Below are 22,369 nucleotides of genomic sequence, written 5' to 3' on the forward strand. Positions count from 1 at the left end.
CGCAGCTCATGAGAAGTCTGGGAGATGGGAATCGGATTCTGGTGGATGTCAGTCTTCAGTCATTAGAGGAACAGAGAGCACGGTTAAAGGATAGACAGATGAGGGAGGAGATATAGGACGGTGCAGAACTGGGGAGAGCTTTGTGCATGAGAGTGATAAGTTTATATTGTACTCTGTAGCGGATTGGCAACCAGTGCAATGACTGGCACAAGGTGGAGGCATCGGTGTAGCGGTTGGAGAGGAAAATTATCCTGGATGCAGCATTCGGGGGGTTTTGGAGAGGGGAGACATTATTAAGACGGAGACCGATTAGTAGAGAGTTGCAATAGTCCAGACAAGAATGAATAAGAGTGACGGTAAGAGTTTTTGCAGAGTCAACGGTAAGAAAAGGTCGATTTGTTAAGATGTTTTTGAGGTGTAGGTGACATGAGCAAGTGATCGGATGTAGGGAGTGAAGGAGAGATCTGAGTCAAATATGACCCCAAGACAGCAAGCATGCTACTGGGCGGTAATGGTCAAACCACAGATGGAAATGGTGACATTGGGTTTAGGAAGGTTAGGAGAGGGAGGAAACATGAGAAGTTTAGTTTTTGACAGATTGAGTTTTGCATAGAAGGAGGACATGATGTTGGAGACAGTGGACAGACAATCACTGGTATTTCTTAGTTATGCAGGGATGAAGTTAGAAGACGATCAGAACAATTGTGTGTCATCAGCCTAGAGATGGTACTGAAAGCCAAATCTACAGATGGTTTGTCCAATAGGGGCAGTGTATAGAGAAGACGAGGGGACCTAAGACTGAACCCTGAAGAACTCCAACAGTAAATGGAAGAGAAGAGGAACAGGAGCCGGAAAAACATACAGTGAAGGAGCAGTCAGACAGGTAGGAGGAAAATCCAAGAGAGAATGGTCTCCTTGAGTCTGATAGAGCAGAGCATAGTGAGGAGGAGCTGGTGATCCACAGTATCGAATGCAGCAGAGAGATCCAGGAGGATCAGCAGGGAGTAGTCACCATTAGATTTAGCTGTTAGTAGATCATTAGAGACTTTACTAAGAGCAGTTTTCATAGCAAGCCAGGAGCATTAACCAGATTTTAAAGGGTCAAGAGGAAAGTTATCTGAGAGACAGCGGATTAAACGGGAGTCCATCAAGGGTTCCAGGAGTTTAGGGTTGAAGGGGAAATTAAAAACTGGTCTGTAGTTCGCAGTTCAGTTTTCGTCTAGTGATATTTTAGAAATGGGTGAATGCTGGTATATTTGAAGGAGGAGTTGAAGACACCAGATGAAACACAGAGACGTTAAATATTGTTAGTTAGGTAAGTGGTGATATCCGGGGAAAGGGACTAAATGAGATGTTTTCTCTGCTGCAGATCTATCAGTTATACAGAGCTCATTAATATACTGGACTACCTGCAGCATGTCAAGTAGTCCTCTAATGATAAATTACTGCTGATTAATCAGTGATTTTTATTAAAACTACATTAAGCAGCCCAGTAAGTAAAACACCGCTGGAATCAGGATCTCTGCCCCTACACTATATTGCCCTCAGGTTAGGTGGCAAAAACCTGGTGACATATTCCCTTTAACCGAGGAGCTGGGACTCCAGACAACCATCCATCCAGAAATATAGCCACCACTGAGACGTGTGAGTATAAATAGCTCCTCCAAATGTGATTGGGCAGACCAAATGAGAAAGTGCACACACCTAAATAGAATGAAACAGGAAGGCAAAACATTAGAAAGAAAGACAAGAGATCCTTCAGTAGTTGGATCATCACAAAACAGGCTGTGGTCCAACCAAGAGGGAAACCGACCAACAACCAGAGATCACAGGTGTGGAGCCATGACACTGGTGTGGAGGCATCAACTACAGAGTGGAGCCATGACAGTCTACCTAACACCACCAAGGTTACAGACAATGGGTAGATTACCGTCTTTGGAGTGTTTACGGTGTCACAGCTTAAACACAGATTTATAGTTTGGACTTGTCCAATTATTCAGTCAGAGTATAGTCACCTTTCACTAGATACTAAAATATTGTAATTTGTGTTAGTAGAGGAAGAAATATGGAGTCATACCAGAATCTTTCTTAGAGAAACTTTATTTCAGGAAATTGATAGCTACAAGTTGGATGGGTAATTCTTCCCTAATGTTAAGGGTATGGGTTGATTCTGTTAATATAAAAATCACATATATGTCATAATAGAGGATGCCCCCAAAATTTGTTAAGTTATGGGACATATTGAGCTCATCAATACATATGGTGTTTCACAATTGTATACTACAAGTTAAAGGTTACATATATTTGAAGATATACCGTGTTTTTCCAAAAATAAGACACTGCCTTATATTTTTGGAAATATTTATACACAGTTGGGGGGTAAGTTTACACCCCCAAAAAAGCAGACCCCCCCCCCACTTCCCAGGAGACTCATACTTACCAGACCCGGATGTCTGCGTGGCTCCCAGGTCCTCCTGTGATCTCCGATGGGTGCTGCACACTGTCCTCTCCTGCAGCTGGCTGACACACACACAGCTGATGGCAGACACACACAGCTGATGGCACTGGCACACACACACAGCTGATGGCAGACACACACAGCTGATGGCAGACACACACAGCTGGTGGCAGACACACACAGCTGGTGGCAGACACACACAGCTGGTGGCAGACACACACAGCTGGTGGCAGACACACACAGCTGGTGGCAGACACACACAGCTGATCGCATACACACACAGCCGATCGCATACACACACAGCCGATCGCATACACACACAGCCGATCGCATACACACACAGCCGATCGCATACACACACAGCCGATCGCACACACACAGCCGATCGCACACACACAGCCGATCGCACACACACAGCCGATCGCACATGCACACACACAGCCGATCGCACACACACAGCAGATCGCACATGCACACACAGCCAATCGTACACACGCACACAGCAGATCGCACACACACAGCAACAGTAGATCGCACACATTCCATCACATCCAGCGCAACCGGCCGCAGGGAATGATGGGAGGAAGTCACGTGTCTGCAGGTCCTGTTCTGTAGGTTCTTGCGCTCCACTGCACTGCCTCTCAGGATTCTGCTGGCGAGAAGAGTTGAGTGTCGCTGGATGTGGTGAGTATGTATGCGATCCGATGTGTGTGCGATCCGATGTTTGTGTGTGTGATTTGATGTTAACGTGTGATCCGATGTTTGTGTGTGTGATCTGATTGTGTGTGCGATCCTCTGTTTGCGTGTGAGATCTGGTGTGTGTGTGTGTGAGATATGATTGTGTGCGGGGGTGCGATCACTGCAGGTCCTCTGCTCGGCGTCTGGGGAGTATGATTACAGGGTGCCCGCTGTGTATAATGAAGTGTCCAGCAGTATCTGTATCTTTTTTAGCTGCATGGACACTTCATTATTGATCCGCGACTAGGGCTTATTTTCGGGGGAGGGCTTATATTTAAGCCTTGCTCTGAAAATGCTGAAAATCCTGCTAGGGCTTATTTTTGGGGGAGGTCTTATTTTTGGAAAAACACGGTAGGTGGAAATCTTACAGTGGTCAGCAAAAGGTTTTATTGTTATGGTTAGATCTGAACAGTTTAAATTCTGGGCTTGTACTTCAGGTATGATTATTGAAGAGTAACATGTATTTTGGTTTTATGCCTCTTCAACACAAATTGGATTTTAATTGACTTTCTAATATCAAACTATGCAATTATACATGTACCTGAGCAGCTCCTTTACATATACCTTTTGAATCACAGTACATATTGCTGAACTTTTGGAATATATGTAACAATTTTCAATAAACAAAATTAAAAAATGTACGTAACCCAAATGCTAAACAGCCCTAAAACAAGACCTCATAAAGGTCAATCGATAAAGAAATAAAGTTACTAATCTTAAAAAATAGTGGCAATGGCAAAACAATAAAAAAACATGTTTTATAAAATTCAAGATTTTTTTTTACCAATTGATTAAAAAAATAAACTAAACCAGTTCATCATACCGACATAGAGAACCATATTACCAGGTTATATTTTATTGTAAAATGAAAACTATAAAAACAAAGCAATGGTAGAAATGCTATTTTTTCACCACACTTTGAATTTTTTTTCTTCATGTTTTTCAGTGTACATTATTATGCAAAAGTAAACTATACCATTCTTGTCCATACAGTATCGAATCCTCTCAGTGGATATCTTCCATGCAAGTGAATTCCTCCGATTGACCGTCAAGGCTGGATATGGACAGGGACGAGATAGTGGAGAGGATATTACACCTCACCCTAGAGATCCTCTTCCGGCTTACTGGAGAGGTGAGAGATTCTGAAGATCACACATTACATCATTCTTATCTATGGTTATTCTTGCAGATTTCAGGTTTCAGCAGTCAGCTACTGCAGGAGAACAAATTATTTTATTATATTTATGCTTTATTTTATGATATGGTTATTATATGATTTTGCCTTTCTAAGTTTAAACTTTTTGTTGCTGGCCATGTTCCCTACTTGTATTCAGGAGATGAGAATGTGCTGTGGTATTTCTATGTCTGGGCCCATAACCTGTTGCAGATTTGAGCTTTCAGCAGAATCATCAGCACCCCAAATTTGTGGTAGAATTAACTGTTTACTTGGAACATCCAGCTGTTTTCTTCTTCTTTATTAATAACATGGAGGATACAGAAAAGATATGGCACAACTAATAATGAGAGGTCATATAGTGCAGTCTAGAGGAACTGTATACCTAAACTCCACAATCCCTCCATTTTAACTGCAGCTGTTGCAATTACTCCAACACCACTTTTCATCATCTAAGGCTTAATCCATTAAGCTAATGCTTCCTTATCAATCTGCAGCCTTTATCCATTTATTGGCTTCTTCTAAGAACTGATCTGTATCTTCTCAGCATGTGGATTCATATACTGTATATTGACTGTTCTTGCCATATAAGAGAGATGTACAGGTGGTTAACCTTTGTTTTCTCTTGTTGTTATGGTATCGTCTCACTTGCAGTGGTCAGGCTTTCCCTGACTTTTTATCATGGGGGCCTTTTCCATCCTGCAGTACATTAGCATTGTGATCAAGTATAAGTAAGCATGGCTGTTTTTTTTATGATGTTATTATTATTATTAATAATAATAATATAATTATTATTAATAATAATAATAATCTTTTATATAGCTCCAACATACTGTAATCTGCAGCGCTTTCCAGTTCAGAGGTTCATATACAAACAGTCATAAGTAACAGTTATAGAAAATACAATAATGTAAGGAGAAATAATGACGACCCTGCTCGTAAGAGCTTACAATCTTCAGTGAGGTGGGGTCACACAAAGTACAGGTACTTATTTACAATGATGTACCAGCTATCATGAAGAAATGGAGGATAGATAAAGGCTGCATGAGACAATCTTTGTAATGCTTTTGGGTGCGGTAGAGTTTGATGGAGAATTATGTTCAGAGAAAGTGAATGAGCCGTATATAAAAGGACTTCAAATAGGGAATTTCATAGGCCAACCTAAAAAGATGGGTTTTTAGGGAGCATCTAAAACTGTGTAAATTGTGGTTCGTCCTAATTTTTTAGGGTAGAGCATTCCAGAGAATTGGTGCAGCTCAGGAGAAGTCTTGGAGCTGGGAGTGGGAGGTTCGGATCAGTGCGTATATTAGTCGAAAGTTGCTTGCGAAGCGTAGAGAATGGGGAGGGTGATAGACAGAGACGAGGGAGGAGATGAAGAAACGTGCCACAATTGTATCCTATAATGTATGGGCAGCCAGAGCAATGACTGGGACAGAGCGGAAGTGTCAGAGTAACAATTAGCCAGATAGGTGACCCTGGCTGCTACATTAAAGGGAACCAAACATCAAGATTTTCATGTATAAGGTGCAGCCAGTGCAGTACTGGCACTATCAGGCACATTGTGTACATACCATTAGTGGGCAGCTCGGGTGTTTAGTCAGTGAAATCCAACTTTATAAAGTTTGAAAATTCGTGCATTTTTTGATTGACGTGTGCACCTCTCTCCTAATGTCCGGGCGTGTTATGTACGTTTATCCCCGGCCCCCCGTCGCCTGTTTCTCCCTCTCACTGGCCATATGTAAATTTCTCTCTTCAGAAACATGGCGCCGGAGTTGGCACCTGCGCATAGCGCTTATCTCCGGCGCCATGTTTCTGAAGCCCGCTGTACTTAGTATTTTGCAGGAGAGGGCTGCGCATGCGCCCTCGCTTCTTCAAATCCCGTTGTGACCGCGGGAGCATGCGTGGTCACAACAGGACTGCAGAACAGCTGATGAGAGGACGCGATTGCAGCTAATCGCGTCCTCATCAGCTGTTCTGCAGTCCTGTTGTGACCACGTCATCGCTGTGCGCGCCGCTAGTCAGCTGACCGGCAGAGACAGGAGATCGCCATGCTGCAGGGGAACGGTGAGTAATGTGTACTGATTCACTGCCCCCCGCGCTGATGATGATGTGCGGGGAGCAGTGAATACAGCCGCACATGATCACTGCAGGCTGCAGTTGCCAGGGGTGATCATGCGGGCCGACTGTTTATCCCTGCCCATCAACCCGCCCACCTATCAGCGCCGGGTTCAGCGCTAAGAGATGGGGGGGAGGATGGGCGTGCATATTAAATGAGCGGGCCCACATGGTCACGGCAGCCTGCTACAGATTGCTCGTGCCCCCGATGACCTGCTCCACCGCAGCACCCTCATTCCCCGCAGCCACAGTCAGACCATAAGACGCACCCCCCACTTTCCCCCAACATTTGGGGGGAAAAAAGTGCGTCTTATGGTCCGAAAAATACGGTAATTGATAAATACAATAATCAAGGTGGGAATGGATCAGGGGCACGGTGAGGGTTTTTGTTGTTTCCATGGTGAGAAAAGGGTGGATTCTAGAGATGTTCTTCGGGTGCAGGTGATAAGAGCAGGTGAGAGATTTTATACAGGAGGTGAAGGAGAAATCAGTGTCAAGCATGACACCCAAACAGAGAGCCTACTGCCTAGGAGTTATTGGGGTGCCACACACTGAGAGGGAGATGTAAGAAGTCTGTTTTTACCCCTGACTTAAACCATTTCTTCAGAGTAGGCTGATTGCTGTTTTTATTTCTGTTCTTAATATTCTTTTCAGTTGTCACTGACCTAGAAATATGATTGTCCATGTTAGTCTGATTATAGCGATAGTGATGGAGTGAACAAGTCAGCCCCAGACAGCAGTCAATAATAGCATACAAACTCAGCCAAATTACTGATAGCCAAGGACCCTTGTGAGTGCAGGAGCATGTCAGATAGCCTGTGAGAGGCTGAGCATGGGAACGGGGGTCAGATGGTATGTGACGGGGGGAGTGGGTGCGCAGAGAATTCCCACGTGTATCGCCGCTGCTGCTGCTTCCCTACAGGAGTGGGTGTTAAGACATTGTCCCCATGGTTTTGCGACTTTCTAACTGATTGCTTTATTATGAGCAGTTATCATTAACCCCTTATCTCTCATGGGAGCCTTTTCTTGCATAATTGTTTATCCTGTTGTATTATACAATATAGTCCCGCTCATCTCCGCCCCTCCACTTTGATTGGCCGGCCTCATAGTGACGTCGCTGTGATGCCGAAGGTCTCTCCCCCTTGAGGGAGGGATTGTTCGACAGTCACAGCGACGACGACGACCAGGTAAGTGCGTGTGACGCTGCGATAATGTTCGCTGCGGCAGCGATCACACGAAATCGCATGCACGACGGGGGCGGGTGCTTTTGCGTACGATATCGCTAGCAATTGCTAGCGATATTGTAGCGTGTAAAGCCCGCTTTAGTGTTGAGACCATCACACGGTCCTCTCTTTTCTGATATCCATTAAGTATCCTTGCCTTTAGAAATTCTTATATAAGGTCTGTTTCAAGCCTTATCTATTGTGCATCTGTCTGTTCACTACTTGTGGCAAGTGAACTGCAAAGCAATATAGCTGTATCATGGCTGTTCTTTATATCCTCACCCGCTGATCTCACTTGTTTGATCATTTCCAGCACTGCACTTATTTGCTTCTGCATATAATTTTCTTTGTTGTTACTCAAATTAAGGAGATGAAAGAAATCATTTTTAATCGATCTGTTTTATAAGCTGTGCTCTTCATACATTTGTGCCCTTAACCTGCTGCTGATTTTTGCTTTTAGCAGAATTATTGGCACTCACACTGGAAAAATGAAGTCATTGATAGACAACCCTGTGGTGTCCGGCAGGAGAAGGCGGCTGCATTTGGCTGCATAAATTGCTCCTTGATATTCCATTCTTTTTTCCTTGTTGTGAATGGAGTTCTATGTATCTTCTCTGTAAGGATTATCTCTTTCCATTTTGGACCCTGCGGGTATCTTGGAACTCCAACTGCAAAACCTTTTCCCCACTCCCTGTGTCTATGTGAAGCCCCACCAGTGATGATGCAGTGTCGGTGCATTACCTTCAGGGACTCCACTCGGCTGGATCTTGGTCACAGGTAGGAGATCTTCTTCTTGTCGTGACGCCACTCTCAGTATTGCGGCCAGTAGGGACCGCCACTGCAGGTTGAGGGTCGCCTGGGGCTGATGGTGTGTGCAGTTAGTTGGAATAGCCTCCTGAGAGTGAGGCAAGCCCCAGGGCCCTGTGTAGATGCGTAGTACCACAAGGCGCAGAATGACTCAATACAGGCAGAATGTCTTTCAGGGTTTTTACTCACAGTTGATGGCAGGGTGAGTAACCCGGGCGTAGCTGGGATGAACCAGGCGGGAACCAGGTGTCCTTCAGGCTGACTTGTGAGGGTGACTACTAACTCGCCTTCCTTAGCCCTTGGTGGTTTGGGGTAACCCCGACTTTGAGTCCCTATGGGGGTCACCCAGGGAAGATGCTGCAGCCTCTCTCCCCTTCGTTTGCCGTTTGCTTGTCGCCTGGGCCAGGCCACTCCAGCTGCTTGCCTCCTGTGACCTATGGGCCCTAACTGTGGCTACGTGGCTGCGGCTTTTGGTAGTGTTGTGGCGTGGGCTTTGAGAGCCCCACACCGGCAGGTTTAGCAAAAGAAAGTTGGATCTATCTCCGCTCCGGGATCTGCCGCCCGTTTGGGCCTGGTACTCTCTAGCAGTCTCCTTACTTCCCACTCCGTGCCCTCTCTTTAGCTGAAGATGGATTTCGGGTAGCACTCCTAGTTGACCGTTCTCCCCCGTCAGTAGCCACTGCGCGGGCGCTGTTAGACAGCAACAGCCCCACAGGTCTGCTCCTCACTGAGCCCTATGGAGTTCTGCTCTAACTGACTCACTGCCCCTCCTCTCCTGTTCTTGCCTACGCCACCTAGCAACCAGACTCTCTTACCACACCCCTTGAGAGGAGATGGAGGCTTTTGGCCCCCTCCACTATTCCAGTGAAGGTCAAGGCTTTTCCCCCTCCTGGGATCCCCAGGGGTCCTCTCATGGGTACATGTGTGAGACCTGATCACTATGCGCCTGTGTTCCACACCCCGGTCAGCCTTCTGGATTACCTGTGTTGTACTGTCCCCAGCATGGGTGCAGTACTCAGTGGTGCCTGACCAGGTCAGGGGCGCCACATTCCCCCTTAGTTATCACCAGCACGTCCTCGGGCTGCAAGACAACATTTTAAAATGCATAAAACATTAAAACATGTAAAACATTTAAAAGCACCAGGTACCATACATCACCACCCTCCACCCACAAGTCCGTTAACCCACCCAAAACCCTTTCACGTTGGCCGCGGCTTCAGCCACTTCTGGCAGGATGTAGAGGCGGCTTACATGGGCTGGTGGTTTCAGGGTATACCTGGCCTGGTGGATCCGCGCCTTCAGCCTCTTCTGGCAGGATGCAGAGGCGGCCTCCACAGTTGGTGCTGACCAGGTACCCTCTTTGTGGTGGAGAGCCAGGCCCCATAAACAGGCATGCTCTCTGGTTGCAGGTGAGCCAAGGCCCTATATACGGACGGGCTCCTCCTGGTTGCAGACGAGCCAAGCCCCTAAACAGGCTGACTCTGGTGGTGGTGGTGCCCTCTGGTGTAACTATTTACACTGCGAGAGTTTGTGGCTATAGCCAGTTCATAGCCTTAAGGTTTATGGTTTTTCTCACAATAGTTTTTGTGGGCACATGCTTAAACGTTGCAAAACAAAACTTTCAAACTGGTCAAAACAGTAACTTCTCTTCTTACTTTACTTTACTCTACTCCTCTTTACCAGGGCTTGGGCCTGTTGGGCTGCGGCACCTGTTGCTTTCTTGCTCTTTGTCGTCGTCTGAGGTAGTTTCATCTGTAGGTTCTTTGTCTTTTCTTTCTTGATCTTCATCTGTTTCCTTTCCTGTATCTGTTTCTTTATCTCTGTCTTTTCTTTCTTCTTTGGGACATGGTGCTACATCTAAGGCATACCACCCTCTTTCTCCTTGGTGCATGGTGAACTGCACTGTGTCTCCCATTTTTAAATTCCTTCCAGGGTGTCCTCTGGGCAAGTGGGCTCTCACATCCCTCCTATTAACGAAAATGCCCTCTTTCATACCCGGTGCCACAATAAAGCCGTATCCGCTTTTCAAGTTAAAATCTTCCACAACTCCTCTACAAAGGGGTCCTCTGACCTGTGCTTGGGCTCTTCTCAGGAACCTTTTTTCTTGTAGGTCTCTGGCGGTGACTTCTCTCTGCTCTGGGGATGGCGGTGCAGGGGACAGCGTTGTTCTGTTGCGACGCCTTGTCTTGCGGGCTGGGTTCTTCTGGGCTGTTACTTCAATGCCTGCAGGGCCCCAGGTGAGGTTTCTGGGCTGATCTTCGTCAGCAGACGGTGTCAAGTCCTCCTCATCCCAACGTGAATAGGGTAACATCTCCGGCTCTGAGTATAGATCCACTGCTGGTGGCTCCGGAGTCAGCTCCTCAGCTTCCTGGCCTTCTCTCCCCCTTAGTTCTTCGCTGCACTCTGGTTGTGGCAGCGCTGGGGATGAGTGTTCCTCAGCTGGCCCCGGCGGTGGACTCTTCGGCGCAGCTGCAGGGGTTGCCTGAATCTCCTTGGGGGTATGCGGAGGGAGCAGATACCGATCCACCATCTCTTGTGGGAACTGGGCCTCCAGGTCAGCCTTCAGCTTCCAGTATTCGGGGTCCTCCCCTATCAGGGTCTTCCTAGCAGGGACCTCTTTGGACTGGGGAGCGGTGTCTGCTCTGGCCTTGCAGGCCGGGGAAAATAGTGATGCAATCTCTTGGCGGGCCGCGCCCGGCATGGCGGCGGCCTGGTCTTGGCGGGCCGCGCCCGGCATGGCGGCGGCCTGGTCTTGGCGGGCCGCGCCCGGCATGGCGGCGGCCTGGATCAGTGTCGCTGTTGCAGGGGGCTCTGTGCAGGCTGGGCTGGACGTCGCTGCAGCAGTCTGGGCTTGGCGGGCCGCGCCTGGCGTGGCTGCGGCCTGGTTCAGCACCTCACTTGCGGCGCGGACGAGCGTTGCTGCGGCGGTGGGGTCTCGGCGGGCCGGGCCTAGCAGGGCGGCGGCCTGGGTCAGCGTCACACCTGCGGCGCGGATGAGGGTCGCGGTGGCAGCCGGTTCTTTGCGGGCCGGACTGGGCGTTGCTGCAGGGACCGGGTCGTGGTGGGCCGAGCAGGGCATCGTTGCGGCCGCTGGGGCTTGGAAGGCCGCACCTGGCGTGGCTGCGGCCTGCTTCAGCGTCGCCGCACCGGACGCCTCTTCGGGGACCGCGGGCGTGGCAGCAGGGGTCGGGGCACTTGCGCTGGCCGGGGCATCACTTGACTCACCCACCGGTGGCAGCATCGGGGTCTGCGTCGTCGCCGTCCTGTCTGGCACTCGGCGCGCGGCTCTCCTTTCATAGGCCCGAACCGCCGCGGTCATCTCCAGCATTTCCATTCGTTCTTCCCGGATCTGCTCCACAACCCGGGTCTCCAGTCGGTCACAGAACTGGGCCAGCTCCCGATACCACCAGGCAGCGGAGCCCGGTTCTGGATTTCTGCGGTCAGACGCCATTTCTTCTGCGCCCTCTTCTGCACGACTCTCCAGCTGTGGACTCGCCGTTGCCTCTAATAGCAAGCTGTTCAGTTTCTGCTCTGCCTCTTTCAGCAGCTCCTCTCCCAGCAGCAGGCTTCTGGCTCCCTTTCTGTCCCGACGTCTCTGGACGCTTCCACTCTCATAGCTGGCAAGGTCAGAACTCTGCAGGGGATCTCTGGGTAGCCACACCTCTTCGTGGGCGGTAACTTCTTCCAGCGCGGGCTGCTGTTGTTTTTCAGCGCGCTTTTCATGGTGGCAATATGGCGGCGCTTCCAACTTTTCAAGCGGACCGCCCAGGCACATGGTCACCTGTCTGAACAGGTCTAGTCCTTATCCTGTTCGTGACGCCAGATGTGAAGCCCCACCAGTGATGATGCAGTGTCGGTGCATTACCTTCAGGGACTCCACTCGGCTGGATCTTGGTCACAGGTAGGAGATCTTCTTCTTGTCGTGACGCCACTCTCAGTATTGCGGCCAGTAGGGACCGCCACTGCAGGTTGAGGGTCGCCTGGGGCTGATGGTGTGTGCAGTTAGTTGGAATAGCCTCCTGAGAGTGAGGCAAGCCCCAGGGCCCTGTGTAGATGCGTAGTACCACAAGGCGCAGAATGACTCAATACAGGCAGAATGTCTTTCAGGGTTTTTACTCACAGTTGATGGCAGGGTGAGTAACCCGGGCGTAGCTGGGATGAACCAGGCGGGAACCAGGTGTCCTTCAGGCTGACTTGTGAGGGTGACTACTAACTCGCCTTCCTTAGCCCTTGGTGGTTTGGGGTAACCCCGACTTTGAGTCCCTATGGGGGTCACCCAGGGAAGATGCTGCAGCCTCTCTCCCCTTCGTTTGCCGTTTGCTTGTCGCCTGGGCCAGGCCACTCCAGCTGCTTGCCTCCTGTGACCTATGGGCCCTAACTGTGGCTACGTGGCTGCGGCTTTTGGTAGTGTTGTGGCGTGGGCTTTGAGAGCCCCACACCGGCAGGTTTAGCAAAAGAAAGTTGGATCTATCTCCGCTCCGGGATCTGCCGCCCGTTTGGGCCTGGTACTCTCTAGCAGTCTCCTTACTTCCCACTCCGTGCCCTCTCTTTAGCTGAAGATGGATTTCGGGTAGCACTCCTAGTTGACCGTTCTCCCCCGTCAGTAGCCACTGCGCGGGCGCTGTTAGACAGCAACAGCCCCACAGGTCTGCTCCTCACTGAGCCCTATGGAGTTCTGCTCTAACTGACTCACTGCCCCTCCTCTCCTGTTCTTGCCTACGCCACCTAGCAACCAGACTCTCTTACCACACCCCTTGAGAGGAGATGGAGGCTTTTGGCCCCCTCCACTATTCCAGTGAAGGTCAAGGCTTTTCCCCCTCCTGGGATCCCCAGGGGTCCTCTCATGGGTACATGTGTGAGACCTGATCACTATGCGCCTGTGTTCCACACCCCGGTCAGCCTTCTGGATTACCTGTGTTGTACTGTCCCCAGCATGGGTGCAGTACTCAGTGGTGCCTGACCAGGTCAGGGGCGCCACATTCCCCCTTAGTTATCACCAGCACGTCCTCGGGCTGCAAGACAACATTTTAAAATGCATAAAACATTAAAACATGTAAAACATTTAAAAGCACCAGGTACCATACATCACCACCCTCCACCCACAAGTCCGTTAACCCACCCAAAACCCTTTCACGTTGGCCGCGGCTTCAGCCACTTCTGGCAGGATGTAGAGGCGGCTTACATGGGCTGGTGGTTTCAGGGTATACCTGGCCTGGTGGATCCGCGCCTTCAGCCTCTTCTGGCAGGATGCAGAGGCGGCCTCCACAGTTGGTGCTGACCAGGTACCCTCTTTGTGGTGGAGAGCCAGGCCCCATAAACAGGCATGCTCTCTGGTTGCAGGTGAGCCAAGGCCCTATATACGGACGGGCTCCTCCTGGTTGCAGACGAGCCAAGCCCCTAAACAGGCTGACTCTGGTGGTGGTGGTGCCCTCTGGTGTAACTATTTACACTGCGAGAGTTTGTGGCTATAGCCAGTTCATAGCCTTAAGGTTTATGGTTTTTCTCACAATAGTTTTTGTGGGCACATGCTTAAACGTTGCAAAACAAAACTTTCAAACTGGTCAAAACAGTAACTTCTCTTCTTACTTTACTTTACTCTACTCCTCTTTACCAGGGCTTGGGCCTGTTGGGCTGCGGCACCTGTTGCTTTCTTGCTCTTTGTCGTCGTCTGAGGTAGTTTCATCTGTAGGTTCTTTGTCTTTTCTTTCTTGATCTTCATCTGTTTCCTTTCCTGTATCTGTTTCTTTATCTCTGTCTTTTCTTTCTTCTTTGGGACATGGTGCTACATCTAAGGCATACCACCCTCTTTCTCCTTGGTGCATGGTGAACTGCACTGTGTCTCCCATTTTTAAATTCCTTCCAGGGTGTCCTCTGGGCAAGTGGGCTCTCACATCCCTCCTATTAACGAAAATGCCCTCTTTCATACCCGGTGCCACAATAAAGCCGTATCCGCTTTTCAAGTTAAAATCTTCCACAACTCCTCTACAAAGGGGTCCTCTGACCTGTGCTTGGGCTCTTCTCAGGAACCTTTTTTCTTGTAGGTCTCTGGCGGTGACTTCTCTCTGCTCTGGGGATGGCGGTGCAGGGGACAGCGTTGTTCTGTTGCGACGCCTTGTCTTGCGGGCTGGGTTCTTCTGGGCTGTTACTTCAATGCCTGCAGGGCCCCAGGTGAGGTTTCTGGGCTGATCTTCGTCAGCAGACGGTGTCAAGTCCTCCTCATCCCAACGTGAATAGGGTAACATCTCCGGCTCTGAGTATAGATCCACTGCTGGTGGCTCCGGAGTCAGCTCCTCAGCTTCCTGGCCTTCTCTCCCCCTTAGTTCTTCGCTGCACTCTGGTTGTGGCAGCGCTGGGGATGAGTGTTCCTCAGCTGGCCCCGGCGGTGGACTCTTCGGCGCAGCTGCAGGGGTTGCCTGAATCTCCTTGGGGGTATGCGGAGGGAGCAGATACCGATCCACCATCTCTTGTGGGAACTGGGCCTCCAGGTCAGCCTTCAGCTTCCAGTATTCGGGGTCCTCCCCTATCAGGGTCTTCCTAGCAGGGACCTCTTTGGACTGGGGAGCGGTGTCTGCTCTGGCCTTGCAGGCCGGGGAAAATAGTGATGCAATCTCTTGGCGGGCCGCGCCCGGCATGGCGGCGGCCTGGTCTTGGCGGGCCGCGCCCGGCATGGCGGCGGCCTGGTCTTGGCGGGCCGCGCCCGGCATGGCGGCGGCCTGGATCAGTGTCGCTGTTGCAGGGGGCTCTGTGCAGGCTGGGCTGGACGTCGCTGCAGCAGTCTGGGCTTGGCGGGCCGCGCCTGGCGTGGCTGCGGCCTGGTTCAGCACCTCACTTGCGGCGCGGACGAGCGTTGCTGCGGCGGTGGGGTCTCGGCGGGCCGGGCCTAGCAGGGCGGCGGCCTGGGTCAGCGTCACACCTGCGGCGCGGATGAGGGTCGCGGTGGCAGCCGGTTCTTTGCGGGCCGGACTGGGCGTTGCTGCAGGGACCGGGTCGTGGTGGGCCGAGCAGGGCATCGTTGCGGCCGCTGGGGCTTGGAAGGCCGCACCTGGCGTGGCTGCGGCCTGCTTCAGCGTCGCCGCACCGGACGCCTCTTCGGGGACCGCGGGCGTGGCAGCAGGGGTCGGGGCACTTGCGCTGGCCGGGGCATCACTTGACTCACCCACCGGTGGCAGCATCGGGGTCTGCGTCGTCGCCGTCCTGTCTGGCACTCGGCGCGCGGCTCTCCTTTCATAGGCCCGAACCGCCGCGGTCATCTCCAGCATTTCCATTCGTTCTTCCCGGATCTGCTCCACAACCCGGGTCTCCAGTCGGTCGCAGAACTGGGCCAGCTCCCGATACCACCAGGCAGCGGAGCCCGGTTCTGGATTTCTGCGGTCAGACGCCATTTCTTCTGCGCCCTCTTCTGCACGACTCTCCAGCTGTGGACTCGCCGTTGCCTCTAATAGCAAGCTGTTCAGTTTCTGCTCTGCCTCTTTCAGCAGCTCCTCTCCCAGCAGCAGGCTTCTGGCTCCCTTTCTGTCCCGACGTCTCTGGACGCTTCCACTCTCATAGCTGGCAAGGTCAGAACTCTGCAGGGGATCTCTGGGTAGCCACACCTCTTCGTGGGCGGTAACTTCTTCCAGCGCGGGCTGCTGTTGTTTTTCAGCGCGCTTTTCATGGTGGCAATATGGCGGCGCTTCCAACTTTTCAAGCGGACCGCCCAGGCACATGGTCACCTGTCTGAACAGGTCTAGTCCTTATCCTGTTCGTGACGCCAGATGTGAAGCCCCACCAGTGATGATGCAGTGTCGGTGCATTACCTTCAGGGACTCCACTCGGCTGGATCTTGGTCACAGGTAGGAGATCTTCTTCTTGTCGTGACGCCACTCTCAGTATTGCGGCCAGTAGGGACCGCCACTGCAGGTTGAGGGTCGCCTGGGGCTGATGGTGTGTGCAGTTAGTTGGAATAGCCTCCTGAGAGTGAGGCAAGCCCCAGGGCCCTGTGTAGATGCGTAGTACCACAAGGCGCAGAATGACTCAATACAGGCAGAATGTCTTTCAGGGTTTTTACTCACAGTTGATGGCAGGGTGAGTAACCCGGGCGTAGCTGGGATGAACCAGGCGGGAACCAGGTGTCCTTCAGGCTGACTTGTGAGGGTGACTACTAACTCGCCTTCCTTAGCCCTTGGTGGTTTGGGGTAACCCCGACTTTGAGTCCCTATGGGGGTCACCCAGGGAAGATGCTGCAGCCTCTCTCCCCTTCGTTTGCCGTTTGCTTGTCGCCTGGGCCAGGCCACTCCAGCTGCTTGCCTCCTGTGACCTATGGGCCCTAACTGTGGCTACGTGGCTGCGGCTTTTGGTAGTGTTGTGGCGTGGGCTTTGAGAGCCCCACACCGGCAGGTTTAGCAAAAGAAAGTTGGATCTATCTCCGCTCCGGGATCTGCCGCCCGTTTGGGCCTGGTACTCTCTAGCAGTCTCCTTACTTCCCACTCCGTGCCCTCTCTTTAGCTGAAGATGGATTTCGGGTAGCACTCCTAGTTGACCGTTCTCCCCCGTCAGTAGCCACTGCGCGGGCGCTGTTAGACAGCAACAGCCCCACAGGTCTGCTCCTCACTGAGCCCTATGGAGTTCTGCTCTAACTGACTCACTGCCCCTCCTCTCCTGTTCTTGCCTACGCCACCTAGCAACCAGACTCTCTTACCACACCCCTTGAGAGGAGATGGAGGCTTTTGGCCCCCTCCACTATTCCAGTGAAGGTCAAGGCTTTTCCCCCTCCTGGGATCCCCAGGGGTCCTCTCATGGGTACATGTGTGAGACCTGATCACTATGCGCCTGTGTTCCACACCCCGGTCAGCCTTCTGGATTACCTGTGTTGTACTGTCCCCAGCATGGGTGCAGTACTCAGTGGTGCCTGACCAGGTCAGGGGCGCCACATCTATAGATACCTGCATTTCCCCATGGTTTGTTGCCGGTGATAGAGTTTACTCCGAAGCTGTCCAGATTGAAAGCAGTCGGCTTAAAAATCTCCTCTGGAAACATGTTGTTGTATGTTGTTGTCATTCTGCTAAAGCCATCTTGCGGATAAGTTGTCCATTTGCATTGCCTTGTTTGTTTTCCGTGTGTTCTTTAGGTCTTAGTGGGTTGACTAGTGCTCATCATGTCCGATTACTACCTAGGGCTTATTTCAGGGTCACCCACGGCCTAGGTATTCTGATTGGCATATGGGTGCAGAACCTATCTAGGGACATCAGGGGAGCCAAGGGCCAGCAGAAGTTTTTACCAGGAGTCACCATCTTCCCCTTCCCTAGACGCAGGGTTTCACTCTTTCTCCCCCCCCCCCACCTGTCATCGTTCGTCTGATATTCCCTCATACTAAGCGTGGCAAATAAACCATATTATTTGGGATGTTCATTATCCTTCTCAACAGCAACATGGTGGATACAAAGAGAAACTGATGCAAAAGCTAAGAGGTCAGAAAGTGCAGCCTTGAGGAACTGCACACTTTAACAAACTCTAATAGTTTACTCAGTGCAGTCAGCTCAACACAGTCCCCCCAGTATGACTGCAGATGTTGCTATTACTCCAGCGGTAATAATAGATGGACATAATCGTAGAGGTGAGAAATGTCTATAGTGATATATATTAATGTGTCTCTCCATAACCAGGATTACACAGTAGTTAAGAAGAACTCTAGTGAGCGCTGTCAGGCCCCTGTGTCGGAGAGATGGGAAAGACCCCCGAGCCCAATCACAGGACTTCCACTTCACCCCCCGATACATGAGGACATCAATGACCAGAAGATCCTAGAACTCACCTACAAGATGATTGAGCTGCTGACTGGAGAGGTGACACTGCTGGGAATGCTGGGACATTACACAGTAACACTATGAAGGGATCGGGGGATGACGGTATCATTGTATGTGTCAGGTTCCTATAAGGTGTCAGGATGTCACCATCTATTTCACCATGGAGGAGTGGGAGTATTTAGAAGAACACAAAGATCTGTACAAGGATGTCATGATGGAGGATCCTGTTATGATGGAGGTTCCTGAGCCCCTCACATCACCAGGTAATAGAGAGGCCTGAACACACATTTATTTTAGTAAAGCTAGGCTTCTCGAATATTATTTTTTTAATACTATATTTTAAACACCCATGTCTTACACTGACTCCAAAATACGACACACTGCGTCATGTATAAAAGTTTCCCTAGAAATTACTTTTGGAAACTAATTAACATCTGTGTGTTGTCTACAAAGCCTCTGACAGCTAAAGCCTTTTGTATGCTGAACAAAAATATAAAATATAAGACTTATTTTTGTTCCCACTTTAATGAGCTGAACTCCAAGATCTAAGAATTTTTATATATACACAAAAGACCTTTTTCTCTCAAATATTGTTCACAAATTTATCTAAATCTGTATTAGGCTACTTTCACACATTAGTTTTTTGCCGTCAGGCACAATCCGGTTTGTGCCTGATGCAACGGATCCATCGCAGATTGTGGTAAAACTGGTGCAACGGATCCGGTAAAAAATCGGATCCGATGTAGCAGTTTGTACCGAGAATCCAGATGTGGCCTCGGGTGACCTGAGTGACGTCACCGCTGACAGTGCGACTCACTTCAGTTGCTCCATGGACCTCACAGCAAGTGGTGGTGTTCCACAGCCGCTACTATCAGCTTCCGATGTAGCAGAGCTGAAAGCGTCGTAGGACCTCGTGTGGACTACGTCGGACCTGGAGGGGTATTTGAGGATTAATAAAGGGGTGACAGAGGGTGTTTTTTTGTCTTTTATTTGAAATAAAGGATTTTGCGGTGTTTGTGTTTATTTACTTTCACTACAGTTTAGTGATGGGGGTGTCTCATAGGCAACTGCCATCACTAAGCTAGGACTTAGTGGCAGCTATGTCCTGCCACTAACTCCTTATTACCCCGATTGCCACTGCATCAGAGCAATCTGGATGAGCCGGGTAGAGTTCCGGGACTGTCGCATCTAATGGATGCGGCATTTCCAGACTGCTGCTGGCTGATATTTTTAGACTGGGGGGCCCTCAGCCGAGTGGCTTTACCTTGGCTGGTATCAAAATCGGGGAGGGGGAGGGGGACCGCAAGTTGTCTTTTTTTAATTATTTCTTTTACTGCAAGATTTAGACTCACCCACTGGCGGCTGTGATTGGTTGCAGTGAGACAGCTGTCACTCAGCGTGGGAATTCGTCTGACTGCAGCCAATCATAGGCGCAGGTGGGCGGGGGGAAGCAGTGAATACGAGATGGAATAACGGGCATTTTCAGTGCAGGAAAAGCTGCGGAAGCAGTGTGACAGCTGTGCGGTGCCGCACAGTTGTCACACTGTGATCGGTGAGTACGAGAGAAGGGGTGAGAGGGAGAGATCGACCGAGAGAGAGCGACCGACATCGACAGAGAGAGAGAGACCGACAGATAGAGGGAAAGAGAGAGATTTTCTAACCAGAAAAAAATGTACACATCTGAGCATGCTCAGTTAAAAAACCGAATCAGTTGCAGGAATGGGGTTTTTTGCCACATTACGACGGATCTGCCCATCGACTTTCATTTTACAACAAGCCGCACGGCGCTGGATCTGGCGCAGTGCAGTCTTTTGCCGGTGACAAAAAAATCATTCCCTTTGCGTTCTTTCCGGCAGCTGGACACAGAAATTTCGCCGGATCCAGTGTATGCCAGATGAAACACGATGCTATGCGGCACAATCCAGTGCCATTACAAGTCTATGACGAAAAAATGGATCCAGCGGCAACAGACGCCGGATTCGATTTTTCCGCAAATCCCGGATTGTGCCTGACCGCAAAAACCGGATGTGTGAAAGAGGCCTTAGTGAGCAATTTTCGTTTTCTGAGATAATCCATCCATCTCACAAGTGTGGCACATCTGTGATTACACAGAATGAGTATTGCACTGGTGTGCTTTAGGTGGCCCACAATAAAAGGCCACTCTAAAATGTGCAGTTTTATAGTATTGTGACATCTGAAGGGATCAGAAAACCAGTCAGCATCTGGTGTGACCACCATTTGCCAGTGTCCATCTACCTTGTACAGTGAAAACCGAGATTTATCCATAAGAATAACATCTCTCCAACATGCCAGATGCCATTGAATGTGAACATTTGCCCATTTGAATTAGTTACGGTGAACTGCAGTCAGGTGGAGAGCCCAATGAGGATGACGAGCATGCTGTGGAGCTTCCCTGAGACAGTTTCTGACAGTTTGTGCAGACATTCTTTGATTATGCAAACTGATTGTTGCATCAGCTGTCCAGGTGGCTGGTCAGAGATGATCTTTAGGTGAAAATGCTGGATGTGAAGGTCCTGGGCTGGTGTGGATACATTTGTTCTGTGGTTGTGAGTAGAGATGAGCGAAGTTCAAGGTTGGGGTTCAGAAACTGACTTCTAAAAAAAAACCCAAGTTGGGATTCGACGTTTGAGTCAGTTACGAGTGCAAACCACTCAAGCGAGCAGCTCTGTTCTTGGGTATGATTGATGCTCAGCCCTGTGCGAGTCGTGTGCAGTGTTTGATCGACTCACACTGGGGATAAAATCAGCATTATCTGACATACTGTAGACACACAAATCAATAAAAAATTGAAAAACCAAGCACACCCTCACCCGGAAGGGATCTGCTTATGGCTGGCAGCATGTGGATGGAGCCACGAACTGCCCAATTACTGACTTCCATTGAGGTTCAAATCAAGTCAGGGTCACAAACCCAACCTTTTCTAAGTTTTGAAAGTGCCCTGCGAACCGAACTTCTATCGAACCTTCTGAGGCCAGTTGGATGTACTGCCAAATGTTCTGAAACGCCTTTGGAGACTGCTTATCGTAGAAGAATAAACATTAAATTCACGGCACCAGCTCTGGTGGACATTCCTGCAGTCAGCATGCCAATTGCATGCTCCCTCAAAACGTGTAACATCCGTGGAATTATGCATTGTGCTGTGTAATAAAACTGCACATTTTAGAATGGCTTTTTATTGTGGCCAGCCTAAGGCACACCTGTGTAATAATGATGCTCTCTTATCAGCATCTTGATATGTCACACTTGTGAGGTGGATGGATTATCTCGGCAATGAAGAAGAGATCATTAACACAGATTTAGACAAATTTGTGAACAATATTTGAGAGAAAAAGGGCCTTTTGTGCACATAGAAAAAGTCTTAGATCTTTGAGTGCAGCTCATGAAAAATAAGAGCAAAAACAAATGTCAAAAGTGTAATCATACATTTTTTAGTTCAGCATATATGAGATCCAGCTAAAGGTACATTCTAGTACAGCTCACTTTCGCATCACTTTCGCGAGGTGAACAGTGCTGATGACCTGAAAACTCACGCATGATCAGCAGATATCATGGACATGTCAACTCCTAATGAATAGAACATGTGCACAATACTTGCTTATTGGGTATATCTTGGCAGGTGTGGGGTCGTAACCCCCTTAAAGGAAATAACCCTTTTATTTATTTTTAATTTGGTTATAAAATATTTTTTTATTATTAAGTATATTTTTAAGTGTTCCTCCTGGTATATAAGATATACGATTTAACTGTAAAATGTCACAGTAATTGTTTGATGTAGGCAGGTGGGGCTTGTGCATGTATATTGAAGTACACTCCTTGTGGGCTGACCGAGAAAGAAGGACTATTCTTTTAACCTAGCCTTAAAGTTGGAGTATATAAAAATAATGGTTCATTCACAAAGGAAATACAGACTGTAACGTGAACCTATGAAGATGTTGGCTACAACACGAAAGTGAAAAACTGCTAGAGAACAGTCTGATGGCCTAACATCATGATCTACTGGCTCTAACATACAGTCAGGGCCAGAAATATTTGGACAGTGACACAAGTTTTG

At 49.6% G+C, this 22,369-nt stretch overlaps 1 protein-coding gene across 1 annotated transcript in view; it reads left to right on the forward strand.

The window, feature by feature from the left end:
• LOC142312072 (uncharacterized) overlaps positions 1-22,369 on the forward strand; it is a 96,598-nt gene that overhangs the window by 59,866 nt on the left and 14,363 nt on the right. The window contains exons 2-4 of the mRNA XM_075350951.1: positions 4,190-4,328; positions 18,157-18,336; positions 18,419-18,560. Of these exons, the coding sequence (XP_075207066.1) occupies positions 4,257-4,328; positions 18,157-18,336; positions 18,419-18,560 (394 nt within the window). The 5' untranslated portion in view covers positions 4,190-4,256. The remainder of the gene's footprint in view (positions 1-4,189; positions 4,329-18,156; positions 18,337-18,418; positions 18,561-22,369) is intronic.

Source organism: Anomaloglossus baeobatrachus, chromosome 5 (genome assembly GCF_048569485.1).
Source record: "Anomaloglossus baeobatrachus isolate aAnoBae1 chromosome 5, aAnoBae1.hap1, whole genome shotgun sequence".
Lineage (NCBI taxonomy): Eukaryota > Metazoa > Chordata > Amphibia > Anura > Aromobatidae > Anomaloglossus > Anomaloglossus baeobatrachus.